Here is a 20,057-nt window from a genome sequence, read left to right on the forward strand (position 1 = left end):
AATCTTAGAGATCTTTTCATTTTACTGCCTCCTGATCTACACTTCACTTTATAATAGCTGTGCAATTGTATATCACACAAATGAACCACAGTTTATTTAACTCTCCTCTGCTAATGAACATTTGGGTCATTTCATTTTTTTCCCCATTATAATGTTCCGTATCTCCTCACATTTAATAAACAATGGAACTAAGTTTTTTTGAAAAGGGTGCAGTTCTTTTTCTAGGCATGTTTAAAACGCTGCTCTGAGGCTTGCCAACATGACATTTTCTTTCAAAACTATCAATTATTTTGCAACCATAAAATTTATGTGTCTATCCTATGGTAGTTAATAAGATTCTAAATGAAATCCTTAGATAACTTCCATTAAAACTGAAACAAATCCAAGGCTTCCTGAATAAAAATTTGAGTCAATTAAATTGGTTGTTTTTATATAATGCTAACTATCAAAATGAGTGCCTTTCACTGTTCTATTAAAATCAATTAGGTAATCATTAAGAGGACAAAGAAGACAAGAGAATGTAATTATGGATGAAGATAAAGATATAGCAAAGAACTAAGAGGATCAGGAAGTCCACAAGTGATCAGACAATTACAAAATCTGTCAAAAATAGATTTGCCAAGGAAAAAAGAGCTTTAAAATTATTTCCAAATTAATAAGAAAGGTAAAGAAAGGCCCATCTCTAAGATTAGCAAAACTACAACGGATTACAAACTGATAAACATTTTCAACAGGGATTCTATACAGTGACTCAGCTTGGAATAAGTTTGAGATTTCACTGCTGATAAATTGTGAAGGATACACAGAAGGAAAAGAGGAAGATGACAAAACCATTTTTTTTATGTTAGTGGAAAATGCATGTAATTAGCAAGATAATTCTTTGCTCAATTAGGCATGTTATCTAATAATCTTCGAATAATCTTGAAACACTACATATTTCTTCATCATGAAAATCAAAGTTTTCTCCTACGAAGTCTAGTAATTCCATGAAGACATTTTAAATTCTTTTAAGAGATTAGGGTATTTTACCGTCGTTTTGTTATATAGAGTTCATCAAGAAGATGTCGTTCCTCATAGGTCATCCATCGTTCGTCGGGCAACTCTTCTTCCTTCTGCAGCAACTGTTCATAGAGTCGAACTGGATTCCAGCCAGTCATTATGTCGTAAGTGATTACACATCCCAAAGAATGTGACACTATTGAGACTTTACCCCCTTTTTCTTCAAAGTCTGGATTCCGAGAACAGAAAAGGGAATATAATCGATTCAGCTCTTGCTGAAGGCCTTTAACTAGCTGTTTGAAATAAGAGAATATTACCATATTAGAGTAATCACTGACTACTATAATCTTTATTTCTAAACTCAGATATATTAAGAAAGAAAAATACATTACTGGCCAAATATACTTAGGTTATTAAAATTAACTCAGCTCCTTTAAAACCTTTCAGGAAATGAAGTAAGGTGTATATTAATATAATCCATACATTACTAAAGAATAAAGGCACATGTTACCCTTTCATAGACATACAGTTCCTTTCATACTCCATAAACAAACTATATGAACTAGCAGTCCCATAGATTGAAAAAAAAAGTTCCATGCAGATTTCAGTAAGATTTGCAAAGAGCCCCTGGAAATTTCTTCTTCACTGCAACTTACTCATAATCAATTATAAATTTTTGTACCTTGCAGTTTTTAGGCCATAGTAAATTTCAGAAAAAGAGTATCTGAGTTTATGATAACAGGTATGCTAATATATTATATTATTACAATATGCATTTTGAAAAGAATGTAATGAAATGTTAATATTGATCTACTTGATATTCTAAAATTCCTGTTAAGTTAGCAATATAGATATGAAAAAAAGTTGTTTTATATAGCTGGAAAGCAGGGCTTTTTAAAGTTTAGAGATTAATAATGTGGGAAGTATCTTCGTCATTTTTCTTTGAAATTTAGTGTTAACAAGTATTACTGAAATATTCCATTAAGTCAGAAGAGTAAGGTTCTTTTGTTACTCAAACCCATACTGGGCCCTCACATTTTTAAGGCACTTCTCTCCTCTTCCCAGCATTCCTTACTACTATTTAATTGTAAATTTCCTGTTTGATATTTAATTTCTCATTTTAGTACTTCTTAATACGCCAGCTGTTACTCTGACATACAAATATTAGTTATATATTGCTTCCATTTTCAATCCTGTTATTTTTGTCTCAAGAGACAACTAGACTTCATCAGATTTTACTGAACATTCTCTACCTGCTGACATGAACTGAAAATCATTTGAGCATTCATGCTTGGCAAGATTAGCAGTGACGTGAATGAAGGCATGGTGTTCTGATTGTTAACATCTCAGAGCCCTACAATGCAACACTGAGGGTCTCGTTAAAGTTACTGAAACTGTGTATCGGGTCTGATGAAATATATTCAGCCAATGAAGGAAGAAAAGGACAAGATGAGCTGGTGGCATGTGGAAGATTGATAAGCTGCCTTTTCTCTAGGGAGGAATGCAAAACTTTTACTTTAATTGGATATTTTAACTTTTTTTCCATGAAAAGCAAAAGAATTCCATGCTTTAGTGTAATAGTTCTCCAATTTCCAATGTGCATCAGAATCACTTGGAGGGCTTATACAGATTACTAGGCTCCATCCCAGAGTTTCTGATTCAGCAGTTCTGGGGACCACACTTTAGAACTACTGCTTTAGGGGCAAATCATATAAAAGCCTCCTAACACCTGAGTTGTAGGTAATTCTACTTAACATAGTTTAAGGAATAGGCAGGGTGATATGAAATTACATGGTTTGTTCAAGGTGAGCTACAATGTAATGTTTTGGACTTGGCTTGGATAAGAATATCAACTAACCTTTAAAATTTTATAGTTTTCCTGATTTACAATCTATGTAAGGGAAGTATAAAAAAAGCCAGTGTTTAGATAAAATACATTCCTTTAAAAGCAACATTTGTTAATAGTTTTTACTTTTGAAGACTCATACCATGTAAATCTAGAAACACTAAAATATACTTAAGTACTCTGGCAAAAGGTACTTACTCTTTTTTTTTTTTTTAAATATCAACTCTTCCAAATTAATTTTTTTTCAACTTTTTATTTTTTATATTTTTAGGGTGTTTTTCCAGGACCCCTCAGCTCCAAGTCAAGTAGTTGTTTCAATCTAATTGTGGAGGGCACAGCTCACAGTGGCCCATGTGGGGATCGGACCAGCAACCTTGGTGCTACGCTCTAACCAACTGAGCTAACAGGCCACCCCCTAAAATTTAAAAATTAAAAAAATAAAAAGATCTACCAGTATCTCTACTAGTGATTAATCTATTTCATATTTCAAAAATTTAAAGCATCTCTCATTATACCCAATACTTCCTTAGTCCAGCAATCACATATAGTAGATAAAAAAACAGGGGTAAATATTTAAGACAGAGAAAAATCTACCTGACATTAAAATATTTCACCATAGAATGAAACCGAATGGGCAGTTTCTGAAGAGCTGATCTTTTCATCTGTTTTAATAATCATATGCTTGAATAGAAATGGTCTTTGTGTTTTCTTATCAGAGTCTCTAGACATGGAGGCATTATAATCTTTGCTTATAGTTTACATATACAGGAACATTTGTGGTCAGCACATTATGATTTTGAAAGCTAACTTTTAAAATGGCTTTGCACTATCTAAATGCTTTTATAAATCATATACTCAGCAGCAAAAGGAGAAATCCACCTCTATATTGTATCCAAAAAGTCTACTCTAATTAGGGTTCTTTTCCTAATTAGATTTCCCCTTCTCCTCTCTGATCCAATTATATTCTCCCAGCTAGGATCCCTTTGTGACCAAGAATAGTCATTTGGGACATCTGAACCAAGATTAATGATATACCCTCTGATCTTAATTTTATTAGCTCTACAATATTATCTAAAAGTCAGCTAACTTCTTACACAGTAGGCATTAGATGGCTTTGTAAAAGTTTAAGTTTCTGATTCTTAACCACTGCTCCAAAGTTAAAATTCATGAAGAAAATCAACCCAAAAGGAATAAAACCAGTAGTTTTAAGAGAAAAGTCATACACAAAATATGGCTGAAGAATATAATTAGTCCTTTGTCCTCCCTACTTCAGGAAAGTTGAATGAGAAGAAGTAATTTAGACAGTTTTAGTCATATATATCAATCAAACAATTTTCAACTAACAATGGTAAAATATTGCCATGACAATTCCCTTTATACTTCTTCATTTTAAAAAGCCATTAGAGTTCAGATGTACACAAGATGTAGTTCTGTCTGGATTTTTCATGTTATTTTATTGAGGGTTGAAGTAAGGACCAAAGACTCTCTAATGATGTCTTGAAAGTCTGAAATTCGTTCTTTTTTTTCAAACTGGTCCTCAGAAAGTCTGACCTGAGCAGTACTGATTTATACACAAATCTTTTCCCCTAACCATCGGTTCTTAGTGGTGACTCACACAATGACTAATTAAGATCCTCCCATGAGCACTCAGAATCTCAAGTGAAAAGGGACCTCAGAGATGACCTAATTCAAACTGCTGTGAAAGGAGCAGTCCCTTCAGTAGCATCACTGAAAAGCTGCTCAGCATCTACCCCAGTGTCTCCATTCTACAGCGGTCACTTCTATTTAAAAAAAACAAACTTTTTTTCCAGTTTCATTGAGATACATTAACACAACATTGTATAAGTTTAAGGCATAAAACATAATGATCTGACATATGTACATATTGTAAAATGATTACCAAAATAAGTTTAATTAAAACCCATCAAAATTAACAAAATTTTCCCTTGTGATACTGCTATTTTTTTAAGGTAGCTTTAGTCATAACAAAGTTCTTCATCAGTAAACAAACATGTTCCTTTTCGTATTTTCTACTAATTGATCCTTATTTTACTTCCTAGAGTTAAAAGAAAAAGTCTATTTTCTTTCTTTTTTTTAATGGTAGCCCTTGAAATACATAAAGACAGATATATACTAAATCACAGCTTGAAAAGCTAAGGAAAAGGAATTGTACGGGGAACTTTATATATGTTTGTGTCTTTAATCCTCATGATAACCTTTATCTGGTAGGCATTTTATGTCCGTTTTATAAGTGAGGAAGCTGAGAAAGTGAGAAATTTGATCTAAGGTCACATAGCTAGTTAAGTGGCAGGTTTTGAATCTGTATCTATTCAGCTCCAAAGGCTGAGAAGAAGGGGGAAAAAGGCTTTTATATGCCTGTCAAGGTTCATTCACTGCCTAGACATGACTAAATCCTAAAGAACCCTCCCTGCTGGCTGTTATTTATCACAACTTTCCCTAAGAAGACATATAGTGTTTTAAAAAGTATTCTGGAATATTGCCTAACACCAACCTTGATAATCACGATACTTACTTCATCTCTATAAAGTGGGCTAGTATAATACATTATGTCCATTGCACTGCTGTTCAACATATCCCTTAAACCTCGTACTTTGTCAGGAGTAATGGAGTCAACAGTGTCTACAAATAAAAAAAACAAACAAACAAAACTTTCAGAAGGTGTCTGTTTTAGGGAAAACAATAAATTGTGAAAAAAATTACATCCCCTGAAATAACAGCTCTGTAATGTTGAATTCAAGACTAGCTTTGGATCTAATAAAACTTTCCTTGCTAAATACATAAGAAAAAAACAGTAAAAGATACAAGGGAATACGGAAGAAAAGGAACATTAAAGGATGAAAGCCATTATTAAATCTATAAAGCCTGACCATTTTGTGTGTGTACTGGCTGTTACATGACATTCAGGGGCACCCAGAGCAAAACCAGGCCATCTCTATTCCTGGAACAAGTATAAAGAGACACATACAATCTCCCTCTTTCTGTACCTCCTTTTGTTTCCTTTCTCTTCTTTGATATATGCACCTTGAGCCTGGCAATACACATGTGGAATGCCTACAGCCACTGGTGGCAAACCAGCAACAAACTAAAAAGTTTTCCTACACTTTATGTGTCTACCTTTAATGAACCAAAGATTATATGGGCAAAAGCCATCAAATTACAAATATGCACAAAGGTAAATTAGCAATAGGCCTTTTCAGTAAATGAGAAAAAGTAGTTGGTGTAATTTACTTTTGAAAAGAAACTGTTACGTAAACTGCATTGCTGCAAACATGTTCAGCTTTCTGTGAGTTACAGCTAACCTATGGAAATTATACCACGGAAAGATTATTCTATTAAACGCCTAACAAAATGATTACAGTTGAAGAAAAATTTGCATTTCTTATAGAAATACAAAGAAGTTCTATGCTTGGATAAGTATCATGGTTTGAAAGCACAAGGAGGGCAGGAGAAGGCTTATATTTTTAGTGTAGTGCAATTTTTTTATCTTCCAGTTTTCCACTGCATCGGCTGGAATTATTTTATTTTTATTTATTCCCCACTTTTATACAATCTAGTAACAACTGGAAGGCAATGATTCAAGCAAACACTAGAAGTCTTTTCAAAGATTTAAAAGGGAATATTGTCTCTATTCATGGGCAGCACAACATATTTATAGACTGTGTATCCCTGAATGATTACATGCCCCCCACCTGCTGGAAGTAACCACTAATATGAGGTCTGCGTTAATTGCACTCTTGCTTTTCTTTACAGATTTCCTTCATGTCCATACTAATAATTTTAGCCAATTCTACAGTATTTATTATGTGCCAGAACCTAAATATTTTATTTCATTTTCTCTGTTTCTGAACACTATGTAAATTGAGTTATTATCCATGGTTTGTTTCACCTCCAGTATTATGCTTCTGAGATTCACCCGTGCTGATGCATAGAGCTGTAATCTATTCATTTTCACTGCTGTACAGTATTCCATTTTATACATATTTCACAATTTATCCATTTTCGTTTGAAAGACACTTGCATTATTTCTGTTTTTTTGCTAATATAAATGATACTACTACTAAGAGTTGTACATGTTTCCTGGTGCACATGTGTAAGAGTTTCTTTAGGGTATATATATCTAGGAGAGAAACTATTGTGTCACAGGACACACGCACATTCGACTTTACAAAATGATGTCAAGCTGTCTTCCAAAGCAACTGTACCAATTTACAATCCCACCAATAGTGTATGCGAATCCTCACTGCTACACATCCTCACCAACACTTGGTATTATCACATTCTTAAATTTTTGCTTAACTGATGGTTGTGAATGATATTTTATTATGGTTTTAATTTGCCTCTCCTTAATTACTAGTGAGATGTGTACATTATATATATGTATTTTAAAATTTATATATAATATATAAACACACACATATTTACACACACATTCGAGTATAAATATGATATATGCATGTGTGTATATATGTGTATATCTATCATCTCTCTCCATTTTGGTTTCCTATTCTTTATTCTGGATATTAAACCTTTGGTGGTTATATGTGTTGTTCTGTTGCAACATCTTTTCCCAGTTTCTGGTTTGTCTTTTACTCTTTATGATATCTATTGAGAAACAGAAGTTCTTAGTTTTAATCTAATCAAATTTATCTGTGTTACTTTACAGTTGTGTTTTTGTGTCTTAAAAAGATACTCTTGTATATTTTTTCTAACAGTTTTTAAGTCCTGCCTTTCATATATTATATCTTTGATCCACATGGAATGTGAGGTAGGGATTATTTTTACTTATTCCCCACACAGGATAACCAGTTACCAAGCACCATTTATGGAATAGGTCATCCTTTCACCAATGATCCAAAATGCCAGCTCGTCATGTATCAGGTTTCCAAACTAAGCAGAGGCCTGTTTAGGGAGGCGCTAGTCCGGTACACTGGCCTACGCTTGTGCCAGTCCTAAACTGTCTTAGTTAGGAAAGTTAAATAACAGGTCCGGCTAGCTACTAGATCATGACTCCCTTCTCCTCCTCTTGTTCTATATCTTGGTTATTTTATGGCCTTTGCTCTTCTATAATAATTTTAGAATCAGCTTGTCAAGTTTCATGAAAAACTCTATTGGGATTTTGACTGGAATTGCATGAAGTCTATAAATCAATTTGGGAGAATTAATATCTCTAAGGATATTGAATCATCCAATCTAAGAAAATCATCCATATTTATTTAAGTTGTATTTAATATCTTTTAACAGATTTTTTCATTGTTAATACAAATATGCATATTTTATTAATTTCTGGGAACTTTTTATTTTTTATGCTATTTCTAATTGTGCTGATATATAGAAATGTTAATTACTTTTATATACAGATCTTCTATTTCACAACCTTGATAAACTGCCTTATTAATCCTAATAATTTTTCTGTAGGTTCTTTTGAATATTCTGTGTAGACAATCCCATGACCTGCAAATAAAAAGATCTTTTCCATTCCTTGAAACTACTATTTCTTTTTCTTATTGCATTGGCTAAGACTTCAAGAAGAATATTTGTTAAAAGAGTGACATCCTTAGCTTTTTCCTGATTTAAAGGAAATGTTTTTAGCCATTTAATACCAATGAACACAATGATGTTGCTGGAGATAAATACCTTCTATCATTGCTTTTAAATTTACAAACAGTAAAATAAACTCTTAGTTTTAATGCATACATGATTTTACACAACTATCTCCATGATCAGGATACAGAACTGTTCTATCACCCTAAAAACCTCCTGCATGCAGTCCTTTTGAATTCAAACCCTTGTCTTTCCCTAAATCCTGGCAACCACTATCTGTTCTCTGTCCCTATAGTTTTTGCCTTTTCCAATGTCACATAAATGGAAGCATAAATTATGTAACCTTTGAGAATGGATTTCTGTGATACTGCAATATAATAAGAAACATGTATTTGGTCTTTGTCCCTGGCTTCTGGCACAAGGTTCCTAAAACGATGTAATTTCCTGAGTGACAGGGGCGAGGGGTATTTCTTTTATGATTCATAATAAGCCTCTTTCAATCATACCTGAGTTTTACTAATGAAGTGACTCTTGGGAGGACGGAGCTGGTTGCCAGAGGAACCAACCATGTAATTAGAGGGTTTAACTTTCTATGCCATCCCCTGACCACTGGAAAGGGAGAGAGGGCCTGGATATTGGGCAAACTGCCAACAGCCAATGATTTAATCAATCATGACTATATAATGGAACCTGTATAAAAACCCTAAACAACAAGGTTTGGAGAGCTTTCAGGTTGGTGAATATATGAATGTACTGGAAGGGTGGTGTGCTCAGAGAGGACATGAAATCTCTGCACAGCCTTCCTCATACTTTGCTCTATGCAGCTCTTCATCTGACTGTTCATCTGTAGCCTTTTAACACTCTTTAAACCAGTAAATGTAAGTAAATGTTTCCCTGAATTTTATTAAGTCATTCTAGTAAATTATTGAAACTCAGGATGGGGTCATAAGACCCCCTCCCCCCAATTTATAGCTGGTCAGTCAGAACTATAGGTGACAATCTGGGACTTGTGACTAGCATCTGAAGTGGGGGGAGACTTGTGGGACTGAGCCCTTAACCTACCAGAAGAACTGGGTTAAATTGTAGGACACCCAGCTGGTGTCCACCAAGAACTGGAGAATTGGTTGGTACGAGAAAACCCCCCCCTCCAATTGGTGTCAGAAGATTGAGAACAGAGAGAAACTGGTGCTTTCCTATAGTTTCTTTCACTCAGCATAGTGCTTTCAAGAAGATTGTATCACAGGATTATAAACCTAAGAGAAAATTATGAACTCATGGGTCTTATTAAATGTTAATTCATCCATGTTGTCCACATTCCTGAGCAGCCTAAGAAATTTATCTGGGCGAATGGGGAAGATAGTATTTTTACACTAGAACTTTACAGATGAGCTGCTGTGGAGTCTTCTTTGGTCACTAGCATTTTTTTTTTTTTTAAACTGTACAACTTTTGGTTTATAAACTACAACTAACATTCCTGAGTCTGAAACAGAATCAGATTTGGAAATCATCCAAGGACACAGTTTAGCAATGTGATGAATAAGGGCTCTGGCATCATATGGACCTAGACTCTACCTGCTATTCTTAGTAAATTCACCTTTTACTGAGTTTCAGTTTCCTTAACAGTAAAATAGAGAAAATTGAGTTTTGTGGGAAAGTTAAATGAGACAGTCCATGTAAAATGAACTGCAGAGTGCCAGGCACATAGCAAAGGCTCCACAAATGGCCACTGCTGTTATATCTACTACAACTCTCTCATTTTCCAGATTATGCAAATAACCTAAACATTCTATTTTTATGGTTTTAATATTGAAAGGATACAACTTTGTGTAAAAAAATGCCTATTTTGGCTAACAGCTCTTTAAGAAAGGATATGAAAATGATTTTATTTAAACACATATATTGTACAATTTCTCTATACTAGATTATAATTCACCAGCCCAGGGAATGCAGTAAGAACAACAAAAGAATAAAAGAATAAAACCTGGTATTTTATCTTCCAAATGTAGGAGGGGAAAATTATTAGGAAGAAAATGTAAGTTCATAAGAAATTGTGACAACAGTGTTTTAAAAGTATTGACAAGTCACTTTTCTGTCAAAAACTTTGAAAAACATTTTATTCCCTCCCACATGCCCTGTACTCCCATCTGCTAATCCAGAGGGCATGAGTGAAAACCGTTATCATCTGTGAAATCTATATGGTGGTCCAAAATGACATAAATTGATATAATTATTTTAAAAATCAATGGATTTTATTTTTTTAAATAATCTAGAACAAAGAGCACATATACCTCAAGACAACTAATTAAAGACACTTTGTTCCCAATGAACATCACTTTCTTGCCATTGGCTCAATCACTTAATTTTTAAACAAAATGTACCTCCATCTAGAGTAAGTTTTGACCGCCACTCAACAGGCAGAAATTCAACATGTGTTGCATGGTTGGAAAAATGCCTTTCTTCTATTTTTCTAGCAGCCTCTCTCATCCTAAAAAAAATAATAAAAACAAAACAAAACTTTATCAGAGTAACTTCACACATGTATTTATATGGTATAACATTTCTTTAATTATAACAATTCCACTTGCTTATAACTTAATCCAATTAAGTTTCAGTTAACATTACACTATGCAATAACATGCAATACGAGGATACCTTCATTTCAAAGCACATTTGGTCCCTGGCAAATGGTCTTTCATAATTGATCCTGTCCAAAATATCCACACTTAAGAAAACACTGCTAGGTTTAGACAGCCATAACTTTTATTTACACTTTTGGTTTATAGGATTAATACGTGAAAGATACTATCATGTTTTATTGGTCTAGTGATTGTGTTGTGGCTGTATTGCCAATAATAACCCTTCTTGCCTCAGTAGCCTAGCTGGTCATGGCACACAGGGTTAGGTAGGTGGGTAGGCGTGGACCAAAAATCTCCACGGACGTTTTGGACAGGACCACATGTCTGCTAATCTCATGGATAGCACCACCACAGTCAAGATACAGGGTAATTCTAGCATCCCCCAAAACTCCATCATGCTGTCCCGTTACAGTAGCACCCTTCCCCAATAATACTTCAAAGCAAATCACAGACCTCACATTATTTCATCTGTACATTAGTATATATTTTAAAATGTAAGGAAAAGATAACCTATTCAGTACTATTATACCAAAACAGTTAATAATTCTTTTATTTTGGCAAATATGTAGTTCAGTGGTCCCTTTCCCCAGTTAGACTGTAAATGTTAGTTTATAATATTAAAAATATTTTTTACACTGGTTTGAATTGAGCTCCAAACATAGTCCACACATTGTTGAGGAAGGGGAATAGGACTTTATTGGGGAACAGTGTGTACTTCCAGTTAGTCCACACATTGTTAATTGGTAGATGCACCTCTTAAGTGTCTTTAATCTATAGGTTCCTCTTTCCTTTTGCTTTATAATTCTTTTTTCATCCTGTAATTTTTAATGACTTCCTCCCCATGGTAGTATTTAACATATTCTTTGTTCCCTATTTCCTGCAATCTGGTAGTGACATATAGGGCGTTTGATCAGATTCAAGTTCTACTGTTTTGGTAAGACTAGTATATACGGTCTTCTCTTTTTGGTGATGGTAGCAGTTATGAGGATCATTGATTAGATCCATTAGCTATTATGGTTGCAAAAAGGTGCTTCTTAAATGTTCTCACTCCTTTTACTTCTAGAAAGAGAAATTTTCTTATATCAGATATTTGCCTGCTTTGTGGTACAACCAGTTTCTGAGAAAAGGCAAGATAAATGGTTAATTCTTCCTTTTTATTAACAATTTTCAAAATACTGAGAAGGTAGGCTTTGTATTTTTTTGACATCATTACTAACTCATAGATTTAAAAATATTTGAAGTGTTTAAACCCACTGTAATTATTATCCTTACTGATGCTCAAATTGTCTTCTTTTGGAGGTCAATCAATCTCTTTAAGTCGACTTCTGTGTCCTTTTGACACAACCTCATTAGTTGTTTCTTTTTAAACAATTGAGTGGCTTTTAGTATATTCAAAGAGCTGTACAACCATCACCACTATCTAATTGCAGAACACTTTCATCAGCCCCAAAAGATATACCATAGACATAGGAGTCACTTCCCATATTTCTTTCCCCTAGGCTTTGGAAACCATGAATCGCCTTTCTGTCTCTATGGCTCTGCCTATTCTGGACATTTCACGTGAATGGAATCATACAGTATGTGTGGCCTTTTGTGTCTGGCTGCTTTCATTTAGCATAATGTTTCAAGGCTCATCCATGCTGTACCATGAATCAGTACTTCATTGCTTTCTATGGTTGAATAATATTCCATTGTATAAATATACCCCTTTTGTTTATCCATTCATCAGCTGATGGACATTAGGAGTATTTCCATTTTGGGGGCTATTAAGAATAATGCTACTATGAATATTCTTTAATACGTTTTTGTGTAGATGTATGCGTTTCAATTCTCTTGGATATAGACCTAGGAGTGGAACTGCTATGCTTAATGTAATTTTAATGTACATTTTATAAGCATGGTTGAGCATTTGCTTTTCTGGGAACTGGCTGTTCATATCTTTAGCCCAGTTTTCTGTAAGACAGTCAGACATTTTTTTCCTTTATTTTTTGAAGTTCTTTATATATTACGGATATTATCAGTTTACCTGTGATATAAGTTGCACATGTCTTCTTTCAATTTGTCTTATTTTAGTTTTTCACCATATGGTTTTTTGAGATGATATAATATTTATCAATATTTTTCCTTATTGCTTCTGGATCAAGTCATACTCAGGACGGTTTTCTCTATTTTTAAGGGTGTAGAAGAATTCAAACTCCCCTCAACCCTACCTTTTAAATCCATAATACTTGTATAGTTTCAATTATGTTTAAATGTGATCCAATTGAAATTTATCTTAGCGTGAGAACTGGACCCAATTTTATTTTTATCCATATGGTTATCAAGTTATCTCAGCACTATTTGTTGAAAAGCCTATCTTTCTCTATTTCTAGTATATTTTAAAAGGAATTACTTACAATATAATACAGTTGTCCCTTGAACCACATGGGTTTGAACTGCTAGGGTACTTACATGTGGACTTTTTTCAACTGACCACAGTTCAGTTGATCTGTATAGTTCAAATGTGTTGTTCAAGGGTCAATAACTGGCAGTTGGAAATCTTCGTATGTGGAGGGCTTACAGCAATTACCGTGTTTCCCGGAAAATAAGACCTAGCCGGACAATCAGCTCTAGTGCATCTTTTGGAGCAAAAATACGACCGGGTCTTATACTGATTTTTGCTCCAAAAGACGCATTAGAGCTGATTGTCCGGCTAGGTCTTATTTTCCGGGAAACAGGGTATATGTGGATTTAACTGTGAGGAAGGTCAGAGCCCCTAACCCCCATGTTGCTCAAGGGTCAACTGTAATATTTTGATTGTATTAGGTCGGTGCAAAAGTAACCGCGGTTTAAAAGGTTAAAAATAATTGCAAAAACTGCAATTACTTTTGCACCAACCTAATATATCCCCAAAGTAGCCATTTAAAACAGTCTACATACATTCTAGGTTGCCAAAAAGTAAATCGGCTCCCCTTATCATCACTGAAAATAAAGATGATAGCTAAAACTTCAGACCTGGAGGCAGGAACTGTCTTACTACCCACAGAATCTAAAAGTATTTTTTGTTCTAGCAGATACTCAGTAATATTTACAGATACATTCTACAAGTGTCTGTGTCATCTTTTCAAATGTTCAGTTTTAACAAGTATGAATACATACAAGAAAAAAACGTATTTTAAGATTTCTAATATTTCATTCAGTTATTCATTTTTGATGATTACACATTTCTTATATATTTCATTATGATATAATAATGAGGAAACAGTATGTGTGTTGGCATCTGAAGTTTCCAAAAAAAAAAAAAAAAAAGTTCATTATAGACTAGTGGTTCTCAACCATAGGCAATTTTTCCCTCTAGGAGATACTTGCAGTATTTGGAGATATTCTTTTGGTTGTCACAACTAAAGGTTCTATTTGCATCTAGTGGGTAGAGGTCCTGGATGTTGCTAAATATCTTATAATGCAGAGGCCAGCCACCCATAACAAAGAATTATCCGGTCAAAAATGTCAATACTGATGAGGCTGAGGAACCTATTTTGAGTTACAAACTCAGAAACACTACATCTGCTTAAAACACTGTCCTTTTCTACAGTGAACTTACAGAATCCTACACCCCAAGGATCACTATCATAGTTCTCAAATGGGTACATATGTAGATACTGGTTAGGCAAGGAGGCATGTCTCCTAAATCACTTGGTTGTAATTATCTGGAGTGACTCTTTAAAAAAAAGGAAGAGGGCCGGCCCGGTGGCTCAGGCGGTTAGAGCTCTGTGCTCCTAACTCCGAAGGCTGCCGGTTGGATTCCCACATGGGCCAGTGGGCTCTCAATCACAAGGTTGCCAGTTCAATTCCTTGAGTCCCGCAAGGGATGGTGGGCTCTGCCCCCTGCAACTAAGATTGAACACGGCACCTTGAGCTGAGCTGCCTCCCGGATGGCTCAGTTGGTTGGAGCGCATCCTCTCAACCACAAGGTTGCCGATTCGACTCCCGCAAGGGATTGTGGGCTGCACCCCCTGCAACTAGCAACGGCAACTGGACCTGGAGCTGAGCTCCACAACTGGACCTGTGAGCCCTTCACAACTAAGACTGAAAGGGCAACAACTTGAAGCTGAATGGCACCCTCCACAACTAGGATTGAAAGGACAACAACTTGACTTGGGAAAAAAACAAAAACAAAAACAAAACAAAAAAACGAAAAGAAAAAAAAAAGGAAGAAAAGGAAAGATGGAAGAAAATAGTGATGAATGGAGTTTGGATTTTACACTACATGGAGAATGTATTTATTCATGAAAACACTCACATGGCCGTATTTTTGATAATTCTTCCTTGGTCCATCTTCTGCCCAATGCCATGCACAACAAATACAATATGGGTAGTCTGTGATGGCTTGTCTTCTAACGTGGCTTCCTCTACATAACCTCTATGAAGTCTGGTCCCACTACTTGATGCTGTCGAAAAATTATGATTCTAAATTCACTATTTATTCTGGAAACAGTATTTTTACAATATATTGAAAGAAATAAAGAAGAAAAGGAAATACTGAAAGAAAATTTCACTAGGTTGGGAAGGGATAAATTTGTCAGATGATGTATATTGACTGGCTCTGATATAAAGTGCTAAATTGGACATGACACCAAACCATAAAGAAAAAGAAAAGGAAGGACAAATTGAATGCATACAAATGTTAAACTTCTCTATATTAAAAAAAAAAAACAAAAAACAAAAAAAACCACCAAAAAACCATGAGACAAAAATAAAAGATGACAAACTGGGGAAAATTTTGCAAAATATGATGCATAGTAAGTTAATTACCTGAGTATACAAAGAGAGCTTACTAATCAAAAAGTGAAAAGATAATGACTCAAATAGCAAAATGGGCTTAAGATACAAGGTAATTCACAAAACAAATATAACTGACTAATGAACATATAAGAAGAAATTCAAGCATATCTGTTATCAAAGAAAATAAAGCAGCAAAAAGGGTTATATCAGAGTTGACAAAAAATTTTTTTTTAATTTATTTTTTGGTAATGATCTTATATCTTCCCCAGGTACCATTCCTTCTTTTCTTTCTTTTAGTCAAACTTCTTTAAAGAGTTGTCTATTAACCCTGCCTCCATTTCTTAACGATGTACTACTTAAGCTTCAATCCATGCCCATCTGGTTTCTGCCTCACCAGTCTATCTAAGTCACCAATGACTTCCATTTCACTAAATCCAATGGAAAGTTTTCAGTTTTCCTCCTTGATAACAAGTTTCAATTGCCATGTTTTCTTTTCACATGACTACCATGACTACCTTGAGTTTGATGGCTTTTATGCTTTTAGAAGTATAAAAGATACTTATTAATCTTGTCAAATCATTCTAAATATATAATTATTCACTGATGAATACATGTCAACTCAATCACCTTAACAAAAGTTTCATTTAATAGGGCAGTAACTGCCATTAAATATAATACATATTTAAAATATACTAAAAATAGAATTTTAATAGTCTATTCTGAACACAAGAGAAAAATTCAGATTCCCCAAAGTTTGACAAACTATAGTAACATTTAAAAATTACCTTTAGAAAATCCCAGTTTTTGGGTAACTGTTCTTGCAATTTTAGATGTTGTTGCATCACTATAAAGATACACTTCATCCACACTGTGCCAGTCCACATGGTTTCGACTCAACTTGAAACTATGCACAGCTGTTGCAGAAAGCAAAAGGCAATTTTAAGGTCTCCAAGACAAACTTCTTTGTGTGAAAAATTATAATACACAGATTTTTGAAACAATATTTGAACCCAGTTCAATAAAAAATCTATGTCAATGAAAACACATATTGATGTGAAGCAAGTAATGAATAAGGACTTTATTTTTATAAATGATTAACCATGACATAGGGAATGGTAATTTGTTAGAACAATATGGAATAACTGGCTTAACTACCATAATTTTAACCTCTAACACATAGTTAATAAAAGATATTTTTGGAATGGGTATTAAAGCCAATTATCACTGGATATTGCTCACCATAACAGAAATCCAAAGTTGAAAATGTTTTAATAAGAAATCAAAGAAATTTTTTTTCTACTATGATGTTCAAGTTAGCATGACTATTGCATTTCTGTAACTGAGGTGTACTTGGTGAAAATGAGCTTTAAAAAAAAAAAAATCAAACCTATATACACTCGAGGAATACATAAGCTCTGTGAGGCAGAGACTATGTCTTGGTCATTTTGAATCACTAGCTTCAAACAGTGTCCTAGCACAGGGTGACACGTACCACAAATGGTTGTGGAAGCAATGGATCAAGAAAATTGTCAAAACATGTCCACCAATTCATAATTTGATAATTCGTGTATAATGAAGAACTTAAACTTTTCTTCTATCTTTGGCATAGAGGTAAGAAAAATTCACATACCCATCTTTAGAAAAACCCAGGTACCTTGAAATCATTATGCCTGATTTAATTTCTTAAAATCCTCTTTAGGCAAAATATTGTCTCCCATTATATATAAGACACAGAGGTACAGAGAGAGATTAAGTGACTTGCCACAAAGCTAGTTACTGGCGGAGTCTAACTTCTGATTTGAAGATGGTTTCAAAATAATCTCAAGCTAAACATGAAAGGATACAGACTTGGTCAAGATCTAAGATCCTAAGACATTTTTCTGAAAACCTATTTCCTCAGAAAAGTAAATCCTTTCCAGGAAAATGTACTTCTTAATTAGGTTTAAAATGTAATTTCAAAAAGTTATGAAAAAACAATTTATATTTTACTTACCTGCCAGGATATATTACTAACACTGAACATAAGACCAAGATGCAATTAACATAACAAACGGTATCTTCCATTCCAAAGAAAACGTATAAACTCAGTTCTTTAAACTAAAAGAACTTCTCATAAATTAAAAAAAAAAAATCTTTTGCTTAAGCTTAACAATTATTTACTTTTCTAATTCTATGTCCAATTCCAGTCACTATTTTAAGCCTTTTATATGTAATGTTTCTAAATCACAGGTTTGTTAAAATAGTTTTAAGCAGTTAGTTAAAACACTGAAACTACAAGATCAAAATATTAAGAGAACAGTGTTAGACCAACAAAATTTCATTCCTCCTTAAATAATCCATGTACTGTCTTAAAGTAAAACATCTTAATACTGGCAAACATCTCATTACTGGACTATACACATCATTTACAAATGTTTACATCACTTACAATTAAGAAACACTAAACAAAATAGCACAATGGAGATGCTCCTACGCTTTATATACTAATACTAATAATATCTATGCTTTAAATACAACTGAATGCTCTAAATACAACTAAATACTATAAGCCAGGAATACAACTACATGGAGAAGTAAACTACGATTACTGTACCTTGGGAACGCTTTCGTTTAAGACCTGCCGCATCTGTACTCTCCTTATATCCTCTCCATTTGAACAGAGAAGGGAGGGAGAAGGGAGGGAGGTGGTAGACAACTAAGAAAGCAAAAACACTGAGCTTCAAAGTAAATTTTAAGTGAGGTTTGCTACTTTGCCTTTCTGTTGTATTAACTCTAAAAAATGAGTTGTATTTGACAAAACAGTTTAATGTTTATCAAATATATGCTCTACTTTTACTGAAAAAAGGCAAATGATATCTAAATTTATCAGTTAAAGACAACTGTGCAATCACATTTTAAATGTCTTTGCATAGATAGAATTAAAAAATAGAACATGGTGTTTTTGTATGCACATGGGATTTATAAACCCCATCTTTACAACACTAAGGTTATTTACTCTCACCAAATTTGTGACTATGACATAGCCAACAGCTGATGTACAAAGAGAATGCAATAAATAACATTTTAAATATCCAATGCAGCTTCCAAGAGAGGATACCACAGTATACATTCCACTAGATGCTTTCCATTACTGAAGTATAATGGAGCCTCCCCACAGAAACAAAACAACCTTTCACAACTGGCTTCAAGTTGTTAAAAGACTTTTAAAAATGAAACTTTAAAATCAAATTGGAAGTTATGCTTTTAACTGATTTATTAATGATAAAATAATGATTAGTGATAGAGTACTGAAAAAAGGGTCATTAATAAAAACATACGCTGTGATACGTCTTAAGCATGAAACAGACAACATAGAGTAAAGCTGGACATAGAGTTGGTATTTGGCAAATCAGTAGATAACCTTAAGTTAACATTTCCCCTGTCAAATAGTGCTAGTTATTTATCAATTAATTTCTTTATATTTTAAGTAAGCAATTATTTTAAAACCCAGTTGCACCTGAACCTTACAAATCAGTTTAACAGTTCCGTTAGTGAACAACAGAACCTTCAGGATTTAGTTCACATTTATGTTCTCATAACATTTTTCATCCTCACTCCCTTCTACATTAATGTGACATTCAAAGGTTAAATACTGCTCAAGTATAAAAATATTTAATCCCTGTTGTATAGTACTAGACATAAAAATCTGTTGTATATACAGATGACACATATTTAAAGATTTGTGAAATAAAGGTAACGGAGATGCGTACAAGGCACTTAATAACTACATATAACTATATGTAATTCAATGGCTACAAAAAACTATTGCAGACTAGGACTAAAAGCTGGGTTGTAACATCAGGATTATACCAACATTTCATTGTCACAAGGGGTGGAAAATGACAACTGAAACAATTTTCTTCACTGAAAATGTTTCTTCGTTCATGTGCCTTCTGGTCAGTTACTGAGGAATCGATAGACCACTTGCAGTAAACATTTGTAAACAAAATTTCATTTGGAAAAAGATAACGTATCCAAGAAGCTCAAACTGGCATGAATTTGAGACTTTACTCCAAGAAACAAAACCTAGATTTTCTAAATGTACTAATAAAACTAACATGAATTAATTCCATATTTGCTAAAAGAGAACTAATGTGAAACACATGGACCATCTGACCAGACTTTAAAATTATGCAAATGCTTTGAGAAAGCTAGTGAAGCTACAAAAATGACTTCACTTTTTAAAGGAATAGTATAATTTAGGGATTTTTTAA

The 20,057-nt window shown here is 33.9% G+C and overlaps 1 protein-coding gene across 6 annotated transcripts in view; it reads right to left on the reverse strand.

Annotated features, from left to right (window-relative positions):
- The window catches only part of DDHD1 (DDHD domain containing 1), a 68,607-nt gene that overhangs the window by 18,738 nt on the left and 29,812 nt on the right, over nt 1-20,057 (reverse strand). For 4 of the 6 annotated variants that reach the window (XM_019725721.3, XM_019725722.3, XM_019725720.3 and 1 more), the window contains 5 exons: nt 16,590-16,718; nt 15,323-15,470; nt 10,786-10,892; nt 5,379-5,485; nt 1,030-1,292 (listed from right to left, as the gene is read on the reverse strand). In XM_019725721.3, coding sequence (XP_019581280.1) covers nt 1,030-1,292; nt 5,379-5,485; nt 10,786-10,892; nt 15,323-15,470; nt 16,590-16,718 — 754 coding nt within the window. Of the gene's footprint in view, nt 1-1,029; nt 1,293-5,378; nt 5,486-10,785; nt 10,893-15,322; nt 15,471-16,589; nt 16,719-18,397; nt 18,500-20,057 lie in introns of all 6 variants that reach the window. The other 2 variants (XM_019725717.3, XM_019725718.3) reach the window with 1 other exon arrangement.

Source organism: Rhinolophus sinicus, chromosome 3, assembly GCF_057876585.1.
Source record: "Rhinolophus sinicus isolate RSI-liver-muscle chromosome 3, RSI-T2T, whole genome shotgun sequence".
NCBI lineage: Eukaryota > Metazoa > Chordata > Mammalia > Chiroptera > Rhinolophidae > Rhinolophus > Rhinolophus sinicus.